Raw genomic sequence first — 21,669 nt, forward strand, 5'->3', positions numbered from 1 at the left:
AAGCAAATGCATCCTGTTAAATGAGAGTTTTTCTGGAAGTGTCCCTGGGAATGCTGAAGCTTTAATGAGGGTTTATATATAAATTGTTGCAGAATGTTTTGTATGGATTAGGAAGCCTCCCTGTTATGGGCACTGAGTTTTATGAGGTGTTCTGAATAGAGGAGCAAGGGAAGGTGGGGATGGATCAAGGCCCCAAATAGGAAAGAAAGGACAGATGTGGACCAAACTCTCTCTCTCAGACACAGACACAAATTCATTCCCAGCATGTAGAGACAAGTGATTTTTGCCACCCTTGATGGGCAAGAGTAAGATCTAAAATATTTCTAAGCAAACTTCCACTGTGGGGTTGTGGGGTTGTTTCCTTGGCTTTTTTTTTTTTTTTTTTCCTCACCCAGGTAGGGTGCTTTAAATTGGCTTTGGAATGATTTCCTGTCCCTCATCAGACGGTGCCACAGCCTCTGCTGGGATGGCAGGCACTGACTCAGGGCCCGTAATGAGCCCTGCAAGTGGCAGCTGCTGTCTGGCACTGTCACCCTGGCAGCAAATGCAGCAAGTCCCCAGAGGAGGAGCAGCCTTGACTCATTTCCCCTGAGATCTGCCTCATCCCATGCCCTTCTTTGGGGAAAGAGGGGAAAAAAGTAATAAAAACAACTTTTGCAGGTAACTCTGTGGGTCCGGCCCTGCTCTCCTCATCCCATCCCCATTTCTTTGGGTGCAGCAGCACTTTGGGAAGGTGACAAGTGACAGACAGGGAAAACATCCTTTGAGGACAAGGCATCCACACATGGCAAAGCTGTCCTGATTTGGGCCCCTGATTGATTTGCCTTTGCTTTGCCACAGCTCCCCAGGGAGCAGGTGGGACTATAATTACCTCGTGGTAATTAATGCAGCCGTCATTTCAGCTACCCAAGCAGTTCTCAGAGGAGCTGGTTTTATTTGCAGCTCACACACACCAGCTCTGCAAAAATATCCTGAGGTTTCTGAATCAAATACCCAAATCTCTGAAGAGAGGCTGGGGCTGGGGGAGGCAGGCACGAACACTTGGTGTGATTTATGGTGCTGGGAACATTCCTGATGGAGATGCTCTCATGTGGCAGGCACGGAGAGCTTCAGCTTCTCCTGCAGGAGCTTTGAACGCTTCATTTTCCCCAGAACCACCAGCTTGATCTTGCCTGCTTAGAAAGAGCCAAAGATGCAGCGTTACAGGCATTTTCCCCTCTTCCACAGCCCACACAGGCTCTCACCACCCCCTTGTGAGAGCTGACTCACCCCAATTTTAACTTGGGGGATTGTCCTGCTCATGAGACCCCCAGGGTGAGGTGGGAGTGTGGCCATGGGGTATCAGCAGCTCTCCCACCCCTCTGGGTCAATGTCCAGCACCCACTGCCAGACTTGTTTATCCCCAAGGAGATTGCTCAGAAACTCATGTCCAAGTGTCACCCCAAAAGCCAACAGCCCCACAACCGCTCTTTGTGGTGGTTTGGCCCCAAATCTTGGCCCCACTGGCTGGGGGTGCAGCTCTGTGCAGGATGGAGAGCTCAGGACCCCCTTCCCCTGCCCTGGAGGCACCAACTCTGTGTCCATGAGCCCAGGGCACGGACGTGTCCCCAAAGCCCCTGTCCTGCTCTGCAGAAAGCTCCCAAGGTCTGGGATGTGTTCGTGGCCTTCAGAAGCTGAGCGTGTTGGATGACAGATGTGAAGTAGCCTGGAAACACTCTTTGCAAAAAACCCCAGAATTTCAACAATTCCTCAGGGCAAACTCAGCCAACAAACCCAGTAACTGAATCAGCCTGAGCTTCAATCCTGTGAGAGCAGGCAGGAAAGGGAGCTGTCTGTCAAGCTGTCACAATATTTGGACATTGCTCTCAGGTTTTGAGCAGCAGTGATGTCAGTGTGAACGGGGCTGGGGACGGGGGCTGGTGGGACTGGGAGGTCCTGTCCGGTCCCCAGGAGCCCAAGGGAAATCCAGGAGGGCTAAATCAGGTGTTTCATCACACAGGTGGGGCCCTGAGGGTCATCAGTGATCAAAATGAAAGGATTTTGCTTTAATTTTGCCTGTTGGAGTTCTGGGTGCTGAGAGTTTTAGGCCATCAATCACTGAAGCTTCCAGGAGGAAGCAGCAGAAGGTGGAATGAACCACCCAGGGCTCCCACACTCAGAGAGACAAATTGAATTTGAGTTTTTTGGGTCTGGCTACTCCCAAGGAGAGCAAATCCTTCCAGCACCAAATCCCAAATTGAGCTCTGAACCAGATCCTCCAATCTGAGACCTCCTTTGGCTCTGGGGCTGTTTCTCCCTTTGGCTCCCACACCTGGAGCAGCCCAGCAGCACCGAGGTCAGCACACAGAAATCCTCCTCCAGACCCACCTTTTTTAGGAAATTCATTAATTCATGTTAATTTTTTAGGTAATTCATTGACAAGAATTAAAACCAAAGACCCAGGTTAAAACTCTAAATAATCAAAGTCCAGACTGGGCAATTTCTGTGGCTCTCACACCAACCTCTCTGCAGCCTGTGACCCTGGAGGAATCAATTTTGAAAGGAAATTTCATCAAGGCAGACCAAACTCTCACAAAAGTAATGATCAGTATTTTTATTCATACACACTTGCTTTGAAACTACAATTAATACTTAACAAAAGCATTTCATGCAAACAAAGATTGAAGATCCTGCGAATTATGGAACAAACAAACAAAAAAGATGCTGTAATTTGTACATCAGTCTTGCCCACTACGCTTCCAATGGTTGCCTTTTTTAAAAATGAATGGCCTCTCCAAATTTTCTGGTAGCATCTTGCAGATAAATGATATAAAAACAAATAATGTTCTCCTCTATATAAATAAAACATTTGGGTCTTAAAAATAATATTAAAAATATTAATGAGTTCATTAATGTTTAAAAAAATTAAGTAGCATACAGTCATTTGAGAAGCTTCAGGTGTTCTCTGTATTGTTGTGCAAAACCACAGAGTCTTGAGAAATGCACATTTTAGAAAGAGCAAACGAGCTTCATTTTGTTGAAATTTATTTATTTTTTTACATACATTTTGGTAACATGGGAGAGAACAAATGAAAGGTTTGGGGAACAAGCCATAGATTAAATTTTTATTACCCCTGCAAGAGCATTGTTTTTATACTGCAAGGCCAACAGTGGGTACAACACATAATATAATTGATATTTTCAGAGAACTGGGGCTGTTGGCCAAGCACTCAGGGAGCTCTGTGGTTCCCTGGGCGCCTTGGAAGCTGTAGTAGGGTTTGGGTTTGTTAATTTGAAGATTTTTAAGCCAGGAGTGTGTGAATCTCTGGAAGGAACCCTTGGCAGTGTCACCCCAAGGGGGTTCAGAGAGAAGGAAAAGAAATTCAAATACTTCTCAGCAAAATGTTTGTAAAGATCATGAACATCGTTTTCCTTTCTATTAAAACGTTCCTGTCATTGTTAATTATAAAACTAATGAAACATCAGCTGCAGAGTGTCCAATGTAACCAGTGAGAAATGAGCTTCAATGGCAGCTGTGTCAATGTTGTTGCTCCTCATCCTGCACTGTTTCAAATCATATAACAGACTTAATTTATTTATTTAGGTCAACTGACATCAGTGGAATAAAAAAACAGCTTCTGGAGCAGTTTTCTTTTAAATCTGAACTACGGTGTCACAGACAAGGTAGAAAAAATAAGCACAAAGACACATTTACAACACAGAAATACATTAAAATATCAACAGAAAATATCAGCCTGTCATGGACAAAGCAGCTGCACAAAGAACAGAGCTCCTCCTTTAGCAGGAGTCAGTAAAAACAGTGCTAGAAAACAGCTGTGCTGACTTTATTTACCCAAAGGGAATCTCCCCCTCCCAGTATCAGTTCTGCTAAGACTTCCATCCACATGGAATTTTTAAAATTGCACATAAAAAATCTCAGTAGCTGGAAAAGAGGTAAGTGCAGCTGACCCACACAATCACAAGCATCACTCCCCATCACACCCTGACTCCAGGCACAAAAGCTGCACTCCAGGTTCTGTAAGAAACGCCTCAGATCTGCTTTTATTTCTCTTCAAACGGTTTCAGCGGAGTTACTAAAGTTCTATAAAAAAGTAGAAACAGCATGGTATAGCCAGCAGTACCATGTGAATCCCAGAAGCTGATTTAATAGTAAAAATTAGAATAATAGTTACACAACTTTTTTCAGGTCAAAAGTGAATTAGAAACGTTGCCTAAGAAGCGCTCACCCCTCCCAGTGGGTCAGTCAGTATTTTTGCCCCATTCTGCAGGTGAGATAAGGGAGGCAGAGGGGTTGACAAGGGGCCTCTCCTCTCAAGGTTTCCTGGGACAGGAGGGCTCTGCATGGCCATTATTCATGGTAAGGCCATTTAATTCCCAATTGTTACATTATTCATGGTAAGGCCATTTAATTCCCAGTTGTTACTGGCACAGTGAGGGAATCATGCATGTTGTGGAGTCAAATCTTACTTATTTCAACTCAGCTATTTCAGATCCTGTCTGTGAGTGAGGGGCTGAGGGAAAAAAGTGCTTTTTAGCTTTTTGTCTACTTTTTGCTACTTGGCAGCTCAGTGCCCACCTACAGAGGGGACACATCAAACACAGCCCACACATTTGCAAAGAGACAAAACCCCTATGTACAACAACTTATGCTAATGACTAAACTGAAAATCACATTAAATATTTCCAGAAGTTTTCCTGGCAGGTCCAAAAGCCTACTGTAAACTCAATATACTGCAGATATGCTTTCTACTGGTATCAAAGCTTTATTATTGGATTATTATTAATATTATTATTATTAATAATAATTCTTTCTAATGCTGTGCTTTGCACAATGAGGAGGATCTGCCCTCCCTGCTCACTGCATGTGTCTCCTATGGCATTTCACTGGGATTGCATCCACAGGCACTGGCTCAGAAAACACTTTTCAACTGGTACCACTCCACCCTTGGATGTGTCATCTCTCCAGCTAGAAGACAAGTTCCTCTCTTGCTCGACCTTATTAATTTTATAGAAGCTCAGAATTACTGAATTGGATTCACCCCAAGAGACAGGATGGATTTCAAAGGCCAGCAGCATTCAGACGTGATGAGGTTTTTTTTAACTAACAGCTGATTTCCAGAAGAACTTTCTGCAGTTTGTAAAAGGAAATTCAATTGTATTTCTGGAAAGAATGAAAAATCAGAAAGCTAAATTGGATTTCTCCTCCAAACTGGATTAACAAGGACTATTTATCATAGGAATGTGCTCTCTCCTTCTCACATATGTGCCAGCCTTGCTCAGGGCACTGAGGCTGGTGGGTGAAATGGTTGTCCTGGAATCCCACCACCCTCAAAAGTGTCACTCTAAGGTGCACAAAAGCATCCAGATGCCTGAATAATGACAGAATTTGCTTAGGAGCCAGTCAAGTCCCATTTGATCCCTAAAAACCCCTCGGAAGTTTTACATGGCAAACTTGTGCCTCTCCCAGCAGGAACGGGGCTGCCCTGGAACCACCTGGGACTCAGCACAGGGATGGAAACAGCTCCCAAAACTTCCACCCAGCTCCAGGGCAGCACCATTTTCAATTACAGCTCCCAAAACTTCCACCCAGCTCCAGGGCAGCACCATTTTCAATCCCAAAACTTCCACCCCAGCTTCAGGGCAGCACCATTTTCAATCCCAAAACTTCCACCCCAGCTTCAGGGCAGCACTATTTTCAATTACAGCTCCCAAAACTTCCACCCCAGCTTCAGGGCAGCACTATTTTCAATTACAGCTCCCAAAACTTCCACCCCAGCTCCAGGGCAGCACCATTTTCAATTTGCCTTTTGGGAATCTTGGTGGCAACGTGGGTGTTGGGATTACACTTGCTACCAAACACAAGTGAAAGAGAAGCAGCTCTAATGCCTCTCCTTCTGTTGATACATGTTCTCTAGAAAACCAAATCTTGTGAAAAATATGATATAAATAACATCTGTCTCTGAAAAGATATGAAAGTTCTGGCTGGGCTCTTCAGGTTTTCTTTGCCATGTTAAATTTCTGGATTCTGAGCAGCCAGGGGGAGTTCTCAGGAAAGGTCAGAGCATGTGAGGGCATCAGGAGAGCAGTGAGGGGTAACACAACAATCCCTGCTTTATCCAACCCTGCCTGGCTCCTGCAGCATCCAGGAGTTCACAGCACCTTCTCCTAAGGGTTTCAGGAACCTCCAGAACACAGCAAGTCTGTCACAAGCCCGGGGACCCGAGGAAATTATGCTAAAGAGGAATTTCTGCTTCTGCGCCAGAAAAACTGGGAGATAAACACAAGGGCTGGAGAAACTGGGTATAGAAGTAGGCAGAAAATGAGCAGCTCTGTCCCAGGGTTAAACCAGCCCTGTCCCAGGGTTAAACCAGCCCTGTGATGCTTTGTCCTGCTGTGAACAGCCCCGACTGTCACAGCTGTGCCAGCAATGGGACTTCCTTGGAAAATTCAGATTTCATCAGGAAAACAGAACTGTGGCAACACCTACCCAAGGCAGATGGGTAGATGGGACTTTCTTGGAAAATTCATATTTCAAGCAATGGGACTTCCTTGGAAAATTCAGATTTCATCAGGAAAACACAACTGTGGTAACATCTGCCCAAGGGAGTTCCTGCCTGGTTTCTGGCTTGGTTCAGTTCTGCCCCTGTTCTGCTTTGTTTACTCCCCAAACCTGTATGCTGGTATTTTTCTCCCTGTATTTCTGTTTTTTCCAAAGTGTCTTTTTCACTTCACATTTTAAAAACAAGCACAATGGCACCTCTTGGCAGACTGGCATAGCTGAGAGCCCCTTCTTTATTAAAATCTGAGACTCAGTAATCTGTTATCTTAATTCAACCTATTGTTTTCTACACATTGCCAGGCTAATAATATTCAGGAAAATAAAAATAAAAAAAAGAAAAGAAGTCATGAATGCTGCATTAGGCCACATGCTTTATGGCGAATACCATCATTTTTGAAGTACATAATACACAAAGGAGAAAATGAACCCCCAGTCTTGGATTTCAACATATTTGACACGGAACAGTTTAAAAATTTTACTCCTAAAATGTGTGAAAGTTTGGAGTCCTGTTTGTTCAGGCAATGATCTGAGCTCCTGTCAGTTGGCCAATGCCCCTGGTGAGCCACACCTGGAATGTCAGGGTTGATCACTCCAGGATGCTCCTGGTGCGAGCTGGGGGTACAAAAGGACTGAGACAGGGCAACAATTGGACTTTGGGGTGTGGAAATTGCACATCCTGGCCCCAAAGAATTTCACATCCTCCCCCAGAGCCACATTCCCAAGGGCCCTGCAGGTGCAGAAGCTCCACACTGTCACCCTTCACACCCAACCCCATCTCCCTCAACACCTGCCCAGCTCCCCCAGGGCCAGCCCGCCCCTCTGGCAGGATTGCATCTTTCTGACAGAATCTTTGGCACAGGTTCCATGTTTTATTGTCATAAAAGATGGTTAGAAAGTAGGTTCCCCTCCCACCCCACCCCGTTACATATTCTAGTATAAATTGAAGTATTTTATGGCAAATATCTTACTTTTTTGAGTATGTTTACATGCTGGAAAAATTGTAATCAGTCTGCATGCAGCAACAGAGACATCATGCTTCTGGCATCATCATGCACATCTGACAGACAAAAAGTGCCTGTGGCTGCTAATGGGATCAAGGCAGGAGAGGAAAAAAAAGGGAAATGCACCAACTACTATTTTACATGCTGTACCAAAACCAAAATATGCACAAAACATTATTTACTGATATTTGAGTTAATATCTTCTGGTAAGTAGTAAGAGGAAATATCAAAATTTTTTATCTAAGTGATAGGAGAGGAGAAGATTGCATTAATTACAGTGTTCATCATTGCAAATAAAGTCTATTTCCTTCTCTGCAAGTAATAAGCAGATGTGAAATGAAAGCCTAATTGAACCTCGTATAAAACCTGCAGGTAGCAATTATTATTTAAAAGTATATCTACTTTAAAAAAAAGAGATTATACCCTAAGCCAGTAACAATATTCAAAACCTAAAGTAAAAATCAAAACAATAGCAAGAAAACATTTAGCTAAATCTAAATGGTGTCATTCAGAACAAGAACTTTCACAAATAAAGCACAAGTTGTTTTATAAAATTTTTATAATACTCTTTATGCTTGATACGATTATGTCAATAATATAGATCTGCTTATTATTAACCCTTATTATTAAGAGTTATTACTAAACATGCAAAATTCATTGCATGAAGCATATGTAAAACGTATTAAATTCCATTCTATCAATAAAACCAGTTTTAGGTGCTGCTTTTTTCAGGCTCAATTATTCTACAGCCCAAAGTTTTCTGAATTAAAACCGATTATTTAAGACTAAATCTCACTTGAATTTCATGAGTTATTCTGGAGAAGTCAGGAAGTCACTTGGGGCTGCATTTTTTGTTTATTTAGTATACATAACGCTTTTTTCAATTTACTGTCCTACACTGCAGACTATAAATAAACACATGTAAATAAGATATAAGGAATTACAGTTTTGTTTTACATTCCAGGTTAATAAATTTCATAGTAAAATATTGGTATTAGAACCAGTTAACAGTAAACTTGAGGAGTGGTGTAAATGAAACCAACTGAACAGACAATGGCACCCTGGATCACAGAATAATCTCATGGAGATTAAAAATTCACAAAAGTATTATTAAAATTATTACTATTATCGTTATTATTATTATTATTAAAGAAAAAATTTCACCCTTGAGTTTATCACATGCTACTCCTAGCACAAATCCTAGAGATGTGGCCACCACCCCAGTGCTTTTATTTGGGATTTTACAGATCAATTCACCAAGCCTCGGGGTCTAATTTGATTTCATACCCCCCTCCCACCCATTCCCAACTATTTTTCTTTTTCCCTGCCATATTTTTCAAACCCTTTCAGTGCTGTTTCTGCAATGCCTCTCCCCTCCCAGTCTCTGGTGCTGCCCCTGAGGTCTCCGGGGAGGAGCTCCCACCTCCCAGCATCCACCCCCAAGGAATAAATGAATACTCGAGGTGGCTTCTCATTCAGAGCACGTGTCAGATGCTTTTCCAACACAAGGGAGTGGAAAAGGGAGCAAAAAGGACAGGGGGAAGTTACAAAATAGAGAACGTACCAAAACATGGGTAAGTTTCAACAAGTCAGTGGCGACTTCTAGAAGAAAAAGTGGGCACCGTACACTAAATTACCTCCTGTTAAGACAACACTGCTGCTGCAAAGCCCAAATCCTGACTAAGTGGCCCTTCCCTCATCCTCCACCCTCTAACCCCACAATTTCCAGGCCCAAATGGAATCAACGAGGAGAAAGCCTAAAAATTGTAGGGTTACACCTGCTCCCCACGGCGGGATTTGTTCTGCTGTTTCATGCTACATTTTCTACAGGGGGGTGCACGAACTGGGGGTTGACAAAAGAGAACCCTTCGAAATCCGTTTGGTCTATGTTGGCAATGACCAGCTGATCTGGAGGCGTCAACACCGGCTGCCCTCGCGTGAAGAACTTATCGAAGTTTTCGGCCCCTTTGCCGCACTGCAAGGAGAGAGAAAAGCAGAAAAAAAGGCTGAAAAAAGCCAGCAATACAACAGTAAAGGTGTCAGGATACATGCAAGGCACGTTTCTTATGAGTAGTTGAGGGAAAATTTTCTTTTCAGGTATTTTGACAAAAAAAACCCCCAGACAAACAGTGAAGTTTTAATAGCTGAATCCTGATAAAAAGCAGTCAGAAAGGTTTTCATCCATCAGCATGAGGTGACGAGATAAAGAGGCTTTTAAATATTCAGCATTACTTGGGATACAAAAGGAAAAAGGAAATATTTTGATAAACATATGTTGGCAAGAGATACTTTCTTTGTCAAATTGTTTCATTCTTTTTAAATGCCTTATCGTGCAAAATTAAATTTTCCCTGTTAGTCTCTATTTCCTTTGTGATCTGCAAAAAGCTTAATGCAATTCATTTATGTGCTTTGAGTCTTCACTGAACAGGCATTAAATTCCTGAATTCCTATATATTCATAAATTTATTTATTTTTCTTTATAAATTGAGAAATTCATAGATTCCTATAAATTCACTGAACTCCTATAAATTCATAAATTACAGCAGGGTCTCAGTCCTGGGCAGGGCAGGAGCACATCCTGGACAGGTTCTTGTTCCAAAACTTGCTATCACAGGTTTTCTCTTTAATTTTCTTAAGAGACCCATTTTGGGGCCAAGTCCAGCCAAGAAGGGGGTTAAATGCAGCTACAGCCTGAGCACAACTCCTTCAGAACAAAAGAAACCAGGTTTGTAGAAAGAAGAGTTTGGAGGAATGCAGACAAGACTTGATAAGCAGGGGAGTGTGATCAGAAACATGCTAAAAAATAGAAAGGTGGTACTATAAAATTAGCTTATGTGCAAGAAAAAAAAAGAATATTTGAGGAAAATGAGGCACTGAATATTGTGGAGAGGTGAGGAGGAAACAGGTGAATTGCTCATCTCAAAACTACTGTAACAGATCTTTGGACAAAGCAGGTGTGGGATAAAGGAGAGAATGTTTCTTCCCATTGCTCCTCACCCTTTCCTCTCTATCCATCCCTCCAACATCCCTGCATGTGGATAAAGGGTCAAATTCCATGATTATCTTCAGACTCGGAGGATGACTTGGAAAGGGCAGAATACGGCTCATACAACAGACCAATATAAAATATTGATTTTTTTTTTCTGCATTAATGCAGCACGGGTAAATCTGTGCACTCGCAGGAGGATGCACTGCAGAGGGGCCCACTGAGGGCACTCAGAGTGAGAGCTTTGGGAACAGCCCAGGCAGAGTTTCCAGCCTTGCCACAGAGCCCTGGCAGGCGCTGGGCTGGCCCTGCCACCCGAGCTGAGCTCTCGGGAGCCTCAGGCACAGCCTGGCTCCTGTCTGAGCCCACGAGCTCGGCTCCTGGAGCCCAGGGCTCACACAGGACACCTGTCCAGCCCTGAAGAACCAGCACAGGGACACTGCACCATGACAAAGCCAACGGGGCTCTGCCCTCTCCACCCAGGGCTCTGCACCACTCACGGAATGCCCTGGTGCCCACTGAGCCTCTGCATTCTGGAACAGAATCTCTGGGAAACAAGAATGGAAAGAGCTGAACTTTGATAAGGAGGAAACCTCTGAATTATTGGCATGGAGCCCCAAATTAATTCAAATTAATTTAGAGGCACAACAACCAGCTCAGAGCAGCCAAAATAGGAGATTTTTTTTATAGCTATAAAGGAAATTTTTCTAAAAATGATATACAGGTAAGCATCATCCTGCCATGAAAATTATGCTATTTTCTTTCTTTTTGGAAATTTTTTCCTCCTTTTTTCAGCAAATGGAAAGTACTCAAACAAGGTGGACATTGAACCCAAAGTTCCTGAGACCATTGGGTCTCTCACATTGCTTAGGCTAGTAGGGGCTATATGTATATATATAGAGAGAGAGAGGCTAAAATATATCCATATTTCATGGATATATTATATTTATATATATTTATGTATAAAAAATATATATAAATATATAATATAAATATATATAAATAAATACATAAAATATATATATCTATTTAGCCTCTCTCTCTCTATATATATATACATAAATATATAAAAATATAATATATCCATGAAATATGGGTATATTTTAGGTGCAAACAGAGTAACTTACAAATAAATTTGTACCTTCAATGATTTATTTGTCTTCACATTAAAGAGCAGCCCTGAACCTTAAAGCATTATTAAAGTACAACTGAAATTACAGGGCTTCTCAAACACCTAAACTTGGAAATAGGAGTAAAATGTCCTTGCCAAATAATCAGTCTATGCCTATAACCTGTGAAATGTCAATCTGGAAGGGAACATGTTATTTACAGCACCCAACTGCTGACCCAAAATCTGCAGCTCTGTGTTTGAGTGAGGACAGTGGAAGCAGCAGGATTATTCCTGCAGGAAAGCACTTCCTAGAGATGTACCTACAAAGGTTTCCCAAAAAATATCACCCCAAACAAAGCCTGTAAAATACATCCATATCTTCAAACAGATTAAGGGTTGTGTGTTTTTTGCTTTCTAAAATCAATATCCACCCCTGGAGGGATTTAAAACTTGTGTAGATGTGTTTAGGGACATGGGTTACTGGTGGGCTTGGCAGTTCTGGATTAATGATGATTTTAAAGGTCTTTTCCAACCCAAATGATTCTATAACTGTATGATACTGATACAAATAGAATCAGAATGAGTTGTGCACAGGGTATGCAAATACTGGACTTGGATTTTAAGTTATTTTTGTCCAGGAGAGTCGGGCTCGGTGTGAATCCGCCTCGGTGTGTTTTAATAGCAGTCTGTGCAAACAAACCAGGTCATGATAACCAGGGAGACAGAGCAAGGCTGCTCTGAGGAGGAGCCAGGACCTGCCAGGAGGCTCTGATGGAGCCAAACCACACTTGAAGCTTTTGGCACCTTCAGGCTGGTGTTACTTTTAACTTCAAGGAGAGTCTAAGCACTCCTGAGCTAATAAAAATTACACATGTGAAGGTACATCTGCTTTATGATCAGCTTTAAATTTGCCTGGAGAAGCATGTAATAAAAATCTCAAACAAAATAAGATCTAAGAGTTCCTCTTTGCATAGCCAGCTCTGGGGAAGGGTTGGCTGGCAGCACCACACAAGTTCTTCACTTATTTACACCCTTCCCTGCCTGCAAAATCCACACCAGAGCATAAAGGTATTTCCTTTAGCAATATACACCCTTCTCAGCTTCAACTCTCCTCCTGCTCATGCAAAAAAGTCATTGGTATGAAAAAGAGGGAAGAATAATTCAGTATTGGCATCCCTCTGTTCATTAGTTTGTGACAGACACTGGTATGTCTGTATTGGCAAATAAACCAGTGTAAAGCAGTCATGCTACACCTGAAGTGCTAAAGCCAGCCAGGATTCTCAGCTGAAAAATAAAAGGGTTAGAGAAGAAAGGTTCAATGTTAGGACATAACAATTTGTAGCAGTTTCTTAAAGCTTGTGTTCTTGTGTGCAAACTCTTCTCTTTGCCTGTCAATGAAGCACAGTACATGCTGAAAGAAATTCTGGCTCAACAAGCAAAGCTCTTCCAATTCTATTACGCAAACAGCTCTCAGGATAAGGACACCTTTCCACTAGCCAGGATTTCTAAAATGTTCCTATAGTTACATGTGTGCAAACCAGTAATGAACATGGAAAATAAACCAGGGATTAATCTTGCAAACTGAGCAGACAATGCAGTAGGATGGGGAATAAAACCCCCTGTGCTGGGCAGACAACCATGGAGAAATTCACCCCTCTAATCCAAACCCCTCAGTCAGATCCTGACTTAGAGCAATGCTGCTCAGAGGAGACAGTTGTTAACCTCATTTAAGACCAGTCTCAAGCAGCTGAGGTGGATGTGCCAATTTTCCCTGTGTTCACTCCTCACGCCGTGTGTGACCATCCAGGCAGGGCTCAAACCACTGTGAGGCTTTTTTGTAAGGCACAAAGTTCCCCAGGTTCCACCCAAGCACAACCAGGCTCACAGACAGCTCTGCCCTCACCAAATGGCCTCATTTCAGCCATGCCCCAGATCTGCAGCTGCAATCCCACCCACGGGGAGCAGGGCTGCAGCCACAGCCAGGGAGGGAAATGAGGCCTCAGGTTCAGCTTTTCTATAAATGATGCCTCAGGTTTGAGTTTTTCTGTTTTTCAGGTTCTGTGCTGCTTCAGTGTGTGGGGCTTTGCTCACATCAGGGGATGCTGAGCTCTGTGCACAGAGCAGGGAGACAAAACAATTCCTGCTCCAGCTGGGCACCAAGGACAAATGATCCAAATCTCAGCCCAGGAGCACAAACACCGTGGGCTGGAGAGAGAAAAACAAGCAGGGTGGGACTGGATGGGCTAAAGCTGGAATGGGACAATTAACTCCAATATACAAATGGACCAAAATATTAAAATGTGAGATCTCATGACCAAGCTCTCTTCTGTTTCCATTTTGGAGCCATCCAGGCAGAGCCATGACTGTGGCTCTGGTACTGCCACAGGGTGTGGCCTTTGAAGGCTCTTCATAAATATCCTCTTTAGTCCCCTAAAATCCATCTGGCCTCTGTTCCAGCTCCTTAAGGTATCAGTTTTGGTGACCCAGATGGGCCAGTGAGGCATCTGGACCTCTGGCATCTCACTCACCACTTTAGGTTTGAAAGGTGGCTGAATCTCTCTGTTCTCCAATTTCTCCCAGTCAATTCTCCTGAAGAAAGCATGTTCCCTGATGTCTCTTTCACCTTCCAGGCCACAGCCAAGGCGTTTTGCAGGATGTTTAGTCATCAGCTGTTGAGAAGAAAACACCAAACTATTCAGTTTAATGCTGGAAAGAAAGTGAGAGGACTTTGCCCTGCCTGCAACGCTCTTGCTCCTCTCCTGAAGATACACACTGCTCATAAAATTGTTTTGAAAAGCTAAAATGAATTTTTGGAAGAATTTTCTTGTTTCATCACTGGAGCCAGCAAATCAGCAGCAAAATTAGGGGCTGCATTGGGGGAGATTTTCCCACTGGGCAGAGGTTGCTGCTGGAGGTGCAGGTGATGCCCAGGACACGCTGCCATCCCTGCTGCCTCACAACTCACTCCTGAATTTCACCTCCAGTCTCTCAGCTCAGTCTTGCAGACCTCCAGAACAGCTCCAGCTCTATCTCAACAATCAATTAAACATCATAAATTCCAATGCACTAAAGCTCCATGAAGTCCAACCCCCCCCACACTCCCATTTCATTTTTCTGGGCTTGTTCAAGACATCTCATTACAGAGCCTTCAATTCTTTGGCACCCAGCTGACAACATCTAATCTGTGTTTCCTCCCTTGCATTCTTAATGACATCCTGGTCAATACCATACCCAATTACAGAGATTAAACAGACTTGGGGAAACAAACCAGCCCCAAATCCACCAGCCTGGTGTGCTTAGAAATTAGAATGTGCTCCCTAATTAACAAGTTCCTCAGCATTTTCCAATTGTGTACATTGGGAATTGTGCAATGTAGCCTTAAACTCTCACTTCAAGTTTCGTGGGGACTTTTGAAAGCTCTTTTACAAATTAGATATGATTAATGTACTGCTGGGAGTGATACCTCAACAGATCTTCTGAAAACCTCAGTACCACTTTAGTCTCCTTCCAAATGTTGAGTTGATCTGATTCCAATTTTGAACCTAAAATAAAAGTGACTCTAAGCAGGTTTGGGAAGCAGCTGTGCACTGGGCAGGAATCACAGCCTTCTTCAAGATTAACAGCAACATTCCCATTTTTGTTACATTTTCCAAACCCTTGCTTTAACAGTAGGTGATAAAAGAAAATGAGAGTATTGATTCCAGTAGTTTTAATTCTTTCCAAAGTTGCTGCATTTACCAAAACCAACAAACTCTCAATCAGTGGAATGGAAGTCAAGCAGACAAATCAATTCCAAGAGCAGAGTGGGCACGTTTGTCTTGCCCAGTGGTGCCAAGTCCTGGGATTGCTGAGCCACCACTGACTGCAAGGGTCAGAAACTTTCTCATATTGACTTCTTAGCTCAGGAAAAAACTCCCACTGAAACCTGAGATCAATTTGTCAGTTTAGCAGATGAAGAACATGTCAGTATCACAGAGACTTGCTCAAAATCTCAAGGTGCAGGGTAATTTTAGCTTTCTGCCCTCCCCTGACATGAGCACACAGAAGCAGCAAACAGGGGAGCTGAAAACAGGGCAATTTCATCAGGTTCAGGCTGTGCTGTTTGAATATGTGATTGTCACGACAAGGCGGCAATCTGAATGTACTTTACAAAAATACATCATGTTTATTTTTTGTTGGCCAGCACATCTACACTGGGATAAGCTCCAAAATTAGCATGGTCTTTCATTTTACCTTCTTGTTCCAAGCACCTTTTCCTTGATGATTTTCTTTAATGGACTAATATCCTGCCCATGTATAATACTTTATAAATTGTTGAAAAGGACAGGAAGAATGTAAATACCAAATTAACTAAGTGCAGTGGTGTTTTATCAGTGTAAGTCAGACATCAAATAACCCATTACAGGCGGTAGATTGGAAAAGCTGCAGACTGATGGTGCTCTGGAGAATCACATGGAATCAAAGAGAAGTCAAATGAATTCTTTTTTCCTAAGCTAATCCCCTGAAGCCAAATCTATTCTTTTCCTCAAAAGTAAAAAAAAAAAAAAAAAAAAAATTAATTTAGTATCTAAGAGCAATTTTAGGCCACCACTGGGTCAGAATTTCCCTATGGTTTCATTGCATTTATGCTGAAGATTTTCACATAAGCTCATCTTCACCTACATTTAAAGAGGATTCTCCTCACCTCCTGAGCTCTGATCCTGTCATTAGGCACTCTGGGCTGAGGACTGGCTGGAGCATCTCAGCCAAGCTGAGAAATCTCACCCTGCAGAACTGGGGCTGTGCTGCCGTGGGTCGAGAGGCAAAGCAGGGGGAGACTCTTCACACCATGGTCCTGTTTATAAATTCTGCTCTGCATTTGGCAGCCACTGATTCTGACATTTGTTCTTTCCATAAAACAAACAGGCACAGTGGGAAGAGCCCAGCACTTAGCAGTGACACCAAGTGACAACAACAGCTCAGCACTGCCTGACAGAAGTTGCACTTTAAAATACTACAGTGCTGTGTCAGAGCCAGGCAAACCCAGTGACTCACAAGGACTGCCAAAAGGAACTGAATGATAAATAACATTTTAACTCACCCCCTTGCAGATGGAGACTGCTTCTTTGGACAGTGATTTTGGGTAGGAAACATTATGCTCCATTATGGACTGGAATAGTTCATCTTCATCTTCCCCATCAAATGGAGGCTGTTGAAAATAAATCACAAGTGAGTAATGCACTGAGTTTTCCTTTTTGTGCTTTTAAATTCTCCACTTTTTATGGAATGGCATGACAACACCATGCCCAAAACCATCCATATACAGCAGTGCTCCTGGTCCAGGAACACCCCCAAACCCACAGCAATCTGCAGCCGGGATATCTGCTGACCCAGAAGCTTAGTGTTTGACAGTCTCAGATTAAAATCAAGGAGAAATGTTCCTTTCTGTCCCCAGAATAGCAGCCAGGTTAATGAAATGTGTGCAGGATTATCTTTGTGATCAGCTTTAATCAGTTTTTAAAGCTACTGTGCACCAGACAGGCAAAATACTTCAAAGGGTGAAGTTTGGAGAATAACTTTCAATTACCTTGTGCTAAGGTATATCCATTCCCCACTTAATTCCAGTTGGACTCCAGTTTGTTTTATGTTCTGGCTGTGGATTCTGCTGCTGAGACTATCACAAGAAAGGGCTGCACTGTATTTTAAAATACAGGGGTAGGAAAGTGCCCATGGATAAATCCCCAGGGTATGGGCCCTGTGCAAGCCCACTAATGGTAAATCTCCTTTGCCACAACGCATTCAATGGCCAATATTTGCAATTCAGCCTGCAAATGTTAACAGCTGCAGTTGCTACACACTAAAACTTTTAAATGTCCACTGGAATTTTGCAGAGAAACTCTTTCAGGCATTTGTTACAGATGCATGTTGTAAGCTTGGGAAATGCCTGCCTTTACCTAGCACTCCCTGAAAGCCAATTGCAGGAATCTTTTTCAACTCAAGACTAAGAGAACTCCTTCAGGCTGGTGCTTTTCTGCCATTTCTTGCAGCACAGTGCTGCTTCCCCACCCCAGTGACTCAGAGCAGCCTCTCATTAACTGTGCAGAACGAGGGGCCTGTAACTCAGCACATTTCCAAGTGCTCAGACCCATATTTTACCCCCAGGACACACAGTACAAAAACTGTATTCTTGGGACTTAACTGCAATGCAGAGCTTACACACACTCTTATTATGCTTCCCTGTGGTTTCAAACTCCTAAATGGTATTTCTTCCACTTGACATGCATTTTCCTGCTCAAGTGTCTCCCTTTCAATCCTTAAGATGGCTATTTATAACATTATTGCAGTACAAAGGAGCTGTATTCAAAGGCAGAGCTTGATTATGTGGGTGCAACATAAAGAGCTTAAAGCCTAAATACATTCTCAGTTGAGTCAGTCAAGAGTACAAGGAGATAACAGCAGAATGAAAGGCTTCAATCCCATCCTGTAATGGTCTAAACCTTTAGGGAGCCTTGAAACAGAGCAGCCTTGGAGGGCAGGAGGAGGTCACAGAGCACAGAGGGGGAATCTTACCTGGCCAGCCAACATCTCATAGAGCAGCACACCATATGCCCACCAATCCACAGACTTCCCATAGGGCTGGTAAGCAATAATCTGCATAATCACAAAAAAAAGCAGAGGAAAAACCCCTGTGTTAACTCACCCCAGCATTAGGTACGTGTGTGACATGCAGAGAAGGACAGATTTCTTGAAAAAGGGCAGAAAGACAATCCTGTAATCCTCACTCCAGCTCGACACGGGTTTCAGTGGGAGTTGGATTGTTTTGCAAGCGTTAGGCTAAACCCACCCACGCCCTTGGGTACCCTGATATCTTGGAAAATACAGCTCAGAGACTTCCTGGGATGTGCATTTGAGGCCAAGGAGGAAGTACAGCAGCACAATGTAGGAAACCATTATCCCAACTGTTTGTGACAAAGTCTGAAATCATGAGGCTCACTTAACTTATGGACTATCAATAATTAAACCTTTCTTTTCAATATTTATATTTTTATTCTGCTGGAAAAGGAATCAAAACTTAGGAAAAGAGCAAAACTCGAAAAACCTCAGTGAAGTTTCCCCAAGCTGCATGAGTGTGATACTCAGGACAAAATACTAACTACACCAAAAAGAAAGGGGGTTCTGCTGTTCAGACCAATGGAAATGTCAAGTATTTTCCATGCTCTGGGTTCACATGTGACTCACAGAGCAGTACAAATGGAGTTGTGACACAGGGAAAGGCTGCAGGTGCCAGCAGCACCCAGGTCACCCCCTGCATGACCTCTTTAACCGGGGTTAAATCAAGGAGAATCTCAGAGTGAGAGGCCATTGTTTTAAGAGCTGCATTTGGTGATGGTGTGGAGGAGTTTGGAGGTGCAGGTGCTCCTCAGATCTTTCCAAACAACTGTGAAGGGATTCTGTGAATTGGGAAGGGATGGAGGAGAGCCCAGTCCCTGCCCATCCCCACTGAAGCAGCATCAGAGCCTCAGACTCCAACCTCTCTCCTGCTCTGGAATGAGCAGGGAGCTGAGGCAGTCACAGCTCCAGAGGGGTTTGCATTTCATTCTCCTGTTTGCTCGTGTTTTTACTCTTTGCGAAATAAATTGCCCAGTCAAGTGCACATCACACATCCTAAATTTTTTAGTAGTCTGAAAGAGAAGCTGAACTGCCAAGTTCTGTAGTTGCTCAGGAAAATTGTGAGTCACCAGTGCAATAAAGCAGGACTGCCTGGCTACTAAAGAAAATTATGGTCTCTGTGTGGATATATGTCCTTGCCTGAGATACAGCAGCACATAATTTAGAAATTACTGCAATGTTTCTAACCCAAGGATTTCAAAATCAATTGTGCTTTGGAATGTATTAGACAAGCAGAGATAATAACAAGATTCTCATCTGGAAGACCCTGCATAAAGGCAGTCCATATTAGTTGTCTCTTAGCAGTAATATGGGCTTAAAAAAATATATTTGGGACATTCATTTCATCTTATAGTGACATACTTGGTTACTCTCCCTTCATTTCCATCACCAGTAAGTTCCTGCCTTTTGATTTATTAAATCAATATTGCCTTTTGAAACACCAAACACTTTCAAAGTTTCATCCAGGAAAAATACTGGCCTCTACACACAGAAAATGACAAAACATTTCATCCTCAGTCCTTCTCTGACAATGTCTTCCTGTGTTATGGAACAGAATATTTTATATGAAAAGGGGATGTTTTTCAGGTCATTGTTTCGCAAGGGCAGAACGTTTTGTACAACAAGTGCCGTCCAGGTATGTGGTTTTGGGAGGAACAGCTTCTTCCAATTAGCAAATGAGCAAAAATGGATCCACAGCAGTGAGAAACAGAATGCTGCCACCCTGCCAAGGTTCTGTACCTGGCAGCCAGGTCTGTCCAGGAGCCCACAGCTCCCTGCTGTCCCTGCTGTGAAGGAGTTTGATGGGATTGCTGAGAGGAGGAAATCACTTAAATGCTGCAATGCAATGTCCTGCAGTGAAAGCTGTACCAGAGCACTCAACAATGCTGATTTTTATCCAGCAAGGGATGAATCAAGAATGGGTTCTTCTCTAAACAACATTCCCATCAGGAACTGCAACCTCCCCTATGAAACCTGCCTTTGGGAGAGAATACCAAACAGAATCAGGAGAGGCAGAATTAACACGGAAAAAGCTCCAATGGATGGTCAGAATGACTCCAGTTTTTCTGCTGTTTGAGCAGAGCAGTGCCCCTCTGAGCTGGCACACAGCTCCCAGGCCTGGATGGAAGAGTGGGAATTGGGACATAAATACAAATACAGCCACCAAGAGTCCCACTGCAAAGGCAATGGCAACACCTTTTCCATTGAATTATCTCCATGCAGGAAAGGTGCTGCTGTCACTGCTGCTGCACATGGGGAGTTTTCTCCCTTTAATCCCATTTAAATATCCCCAGTTTGAATCAGCAGCTGGGTCCTGGGGAGGCTGTGGCTCAGGGAAAGCCAGACCAGCCCTTTGCCATGTCCTGTGTGGAACCCAGGGATGAACTCCTTGGACTCGGAGCTGCTCCCAGCACCAACTGGGGAGTGCAAGCCAGAGGGAAGAATGCTCACTTCCAGGGAGGAATTCCACGTGGGAGGAAGCAGATGAGCCCTCAATGCACAGTAAAGCATGCATTGGTACGAAGTCAGCAAGTTCTGAACGTTGTGTTTTCAGCAGCTCCCTCCTCATCACCCAGAATTCATCGAGTGCCCCCTCCCAGCCCTGCCTGCCTTGCAGCAGCTGCCAAAGTCATTCTGTCCTACCTGCAAGGACACGTTCTGGTGTCTCAGAGCAGCTGGGGTGTGTGCGCCTGTCCTGTCTCAGCACAGTGTGCAGAGCAGACCCAGAGCAGTGAGGGAGCTCCTGTCCCTAGAAATGAAGAACTGCACCCTCCTCCACCTATGATTTCTGATTTTCACTGGCCAGGCAGCATTGGAAAGTTGATGGGATCATTCTCTTCCCCTCCTTCTCCATCATTAATTTAAATTATTGCCTTTTTCATGTCTTTTTGCATTTCAAATGTCCCATTTTACCCATCTATTGCCATGCATTAAGAGCTTCTGCCTTTCCAGATTCTGTGCATTTGAGCACTCAGAAAGAGCTCAGGAATTTTTCTCATCAAGCCAAATTGGCAGAAGGAGTTGCTTTTTTTCTTTTTTTCCTCTATTTTGCCTCCAAGGAAGGCACAGTTAAGAGCAGGACACAGAGATTAATATCAGCAATTTGTAGGAATGTTTAGATCATTGCAGCTAGTAGCCAGTTGGGATGAAAAGATTATATCCCAGAGGCAAGAGGAAATCTTTTGTGAGCATATATGATGTCTGCTGGAAAAGTTAAAACTCAGTTATTAAAAGAAATAAATATTACTATCACAAGAAACAGTCAAATGCACTTTCCAAACCTTTGTAATACCTATTTGCCTCCCACAATCCTGGCAAATTCGAGGCTGGAACTGAAGGTTCTGAGGCTGTGAGATGGAAGAGA

At 43.3% G+C, this 21,669-nt stretch overlaps 1 protein-coding gene across 3 annotated transcripts in view; it reads right to left on the reverse strand.

The window, feature by feature from the left end:
* Positions 1-2,578: 2,578 nt before the first annotated feature.
* PRKCA (protein kinase C alpha) overlaps positions 2,579-21,669 on the reverse strand; it is a 150,007-nt gene continuing 130,916 nt past the window's right edge. For all 3 annotated transcript variants that reach the window (XM_063175866.1, XM_063175865.1, XM_063175864.1), the window contains 4 exons: positions 18,207-18,287; positions 16,738-16,845; positions 14,186-14,326; positions 2,579-9,535 (listed from right to left, as the gene is read on the reverse strand). In XM_063175866.1, the coding sequence (XP_063031936.1) occupies positions 9,371-9,535; positions 14,186-14,326; positions 16,738-16,845; positions 18,207-18,287 (495 nt within the window). In that variant the 3' untranslated portion in view covers positions 2,579-9,370. The remainder of the gene's footprint in view (positions 9,536-14,185; positions 14,327-16,737; positions 16,846-18,206; positions 18,288-21,669) is intronic.

Source organism: Melospiza melodia, chromosome 24 (assembly GCF_035770615.1).
Source record: "Melospiza melodia melodia isolate bMelMel2 chromosome 24, bMelMel2.pri, whole genome shotgun sequence".
NCBI classification, from domain to species: domain Eukaryota; kingdom Metazoa; phylum Chordata; class Aves; order Passeriformes; family Passerellidae; genus Melospiza; species Melospiza melodia.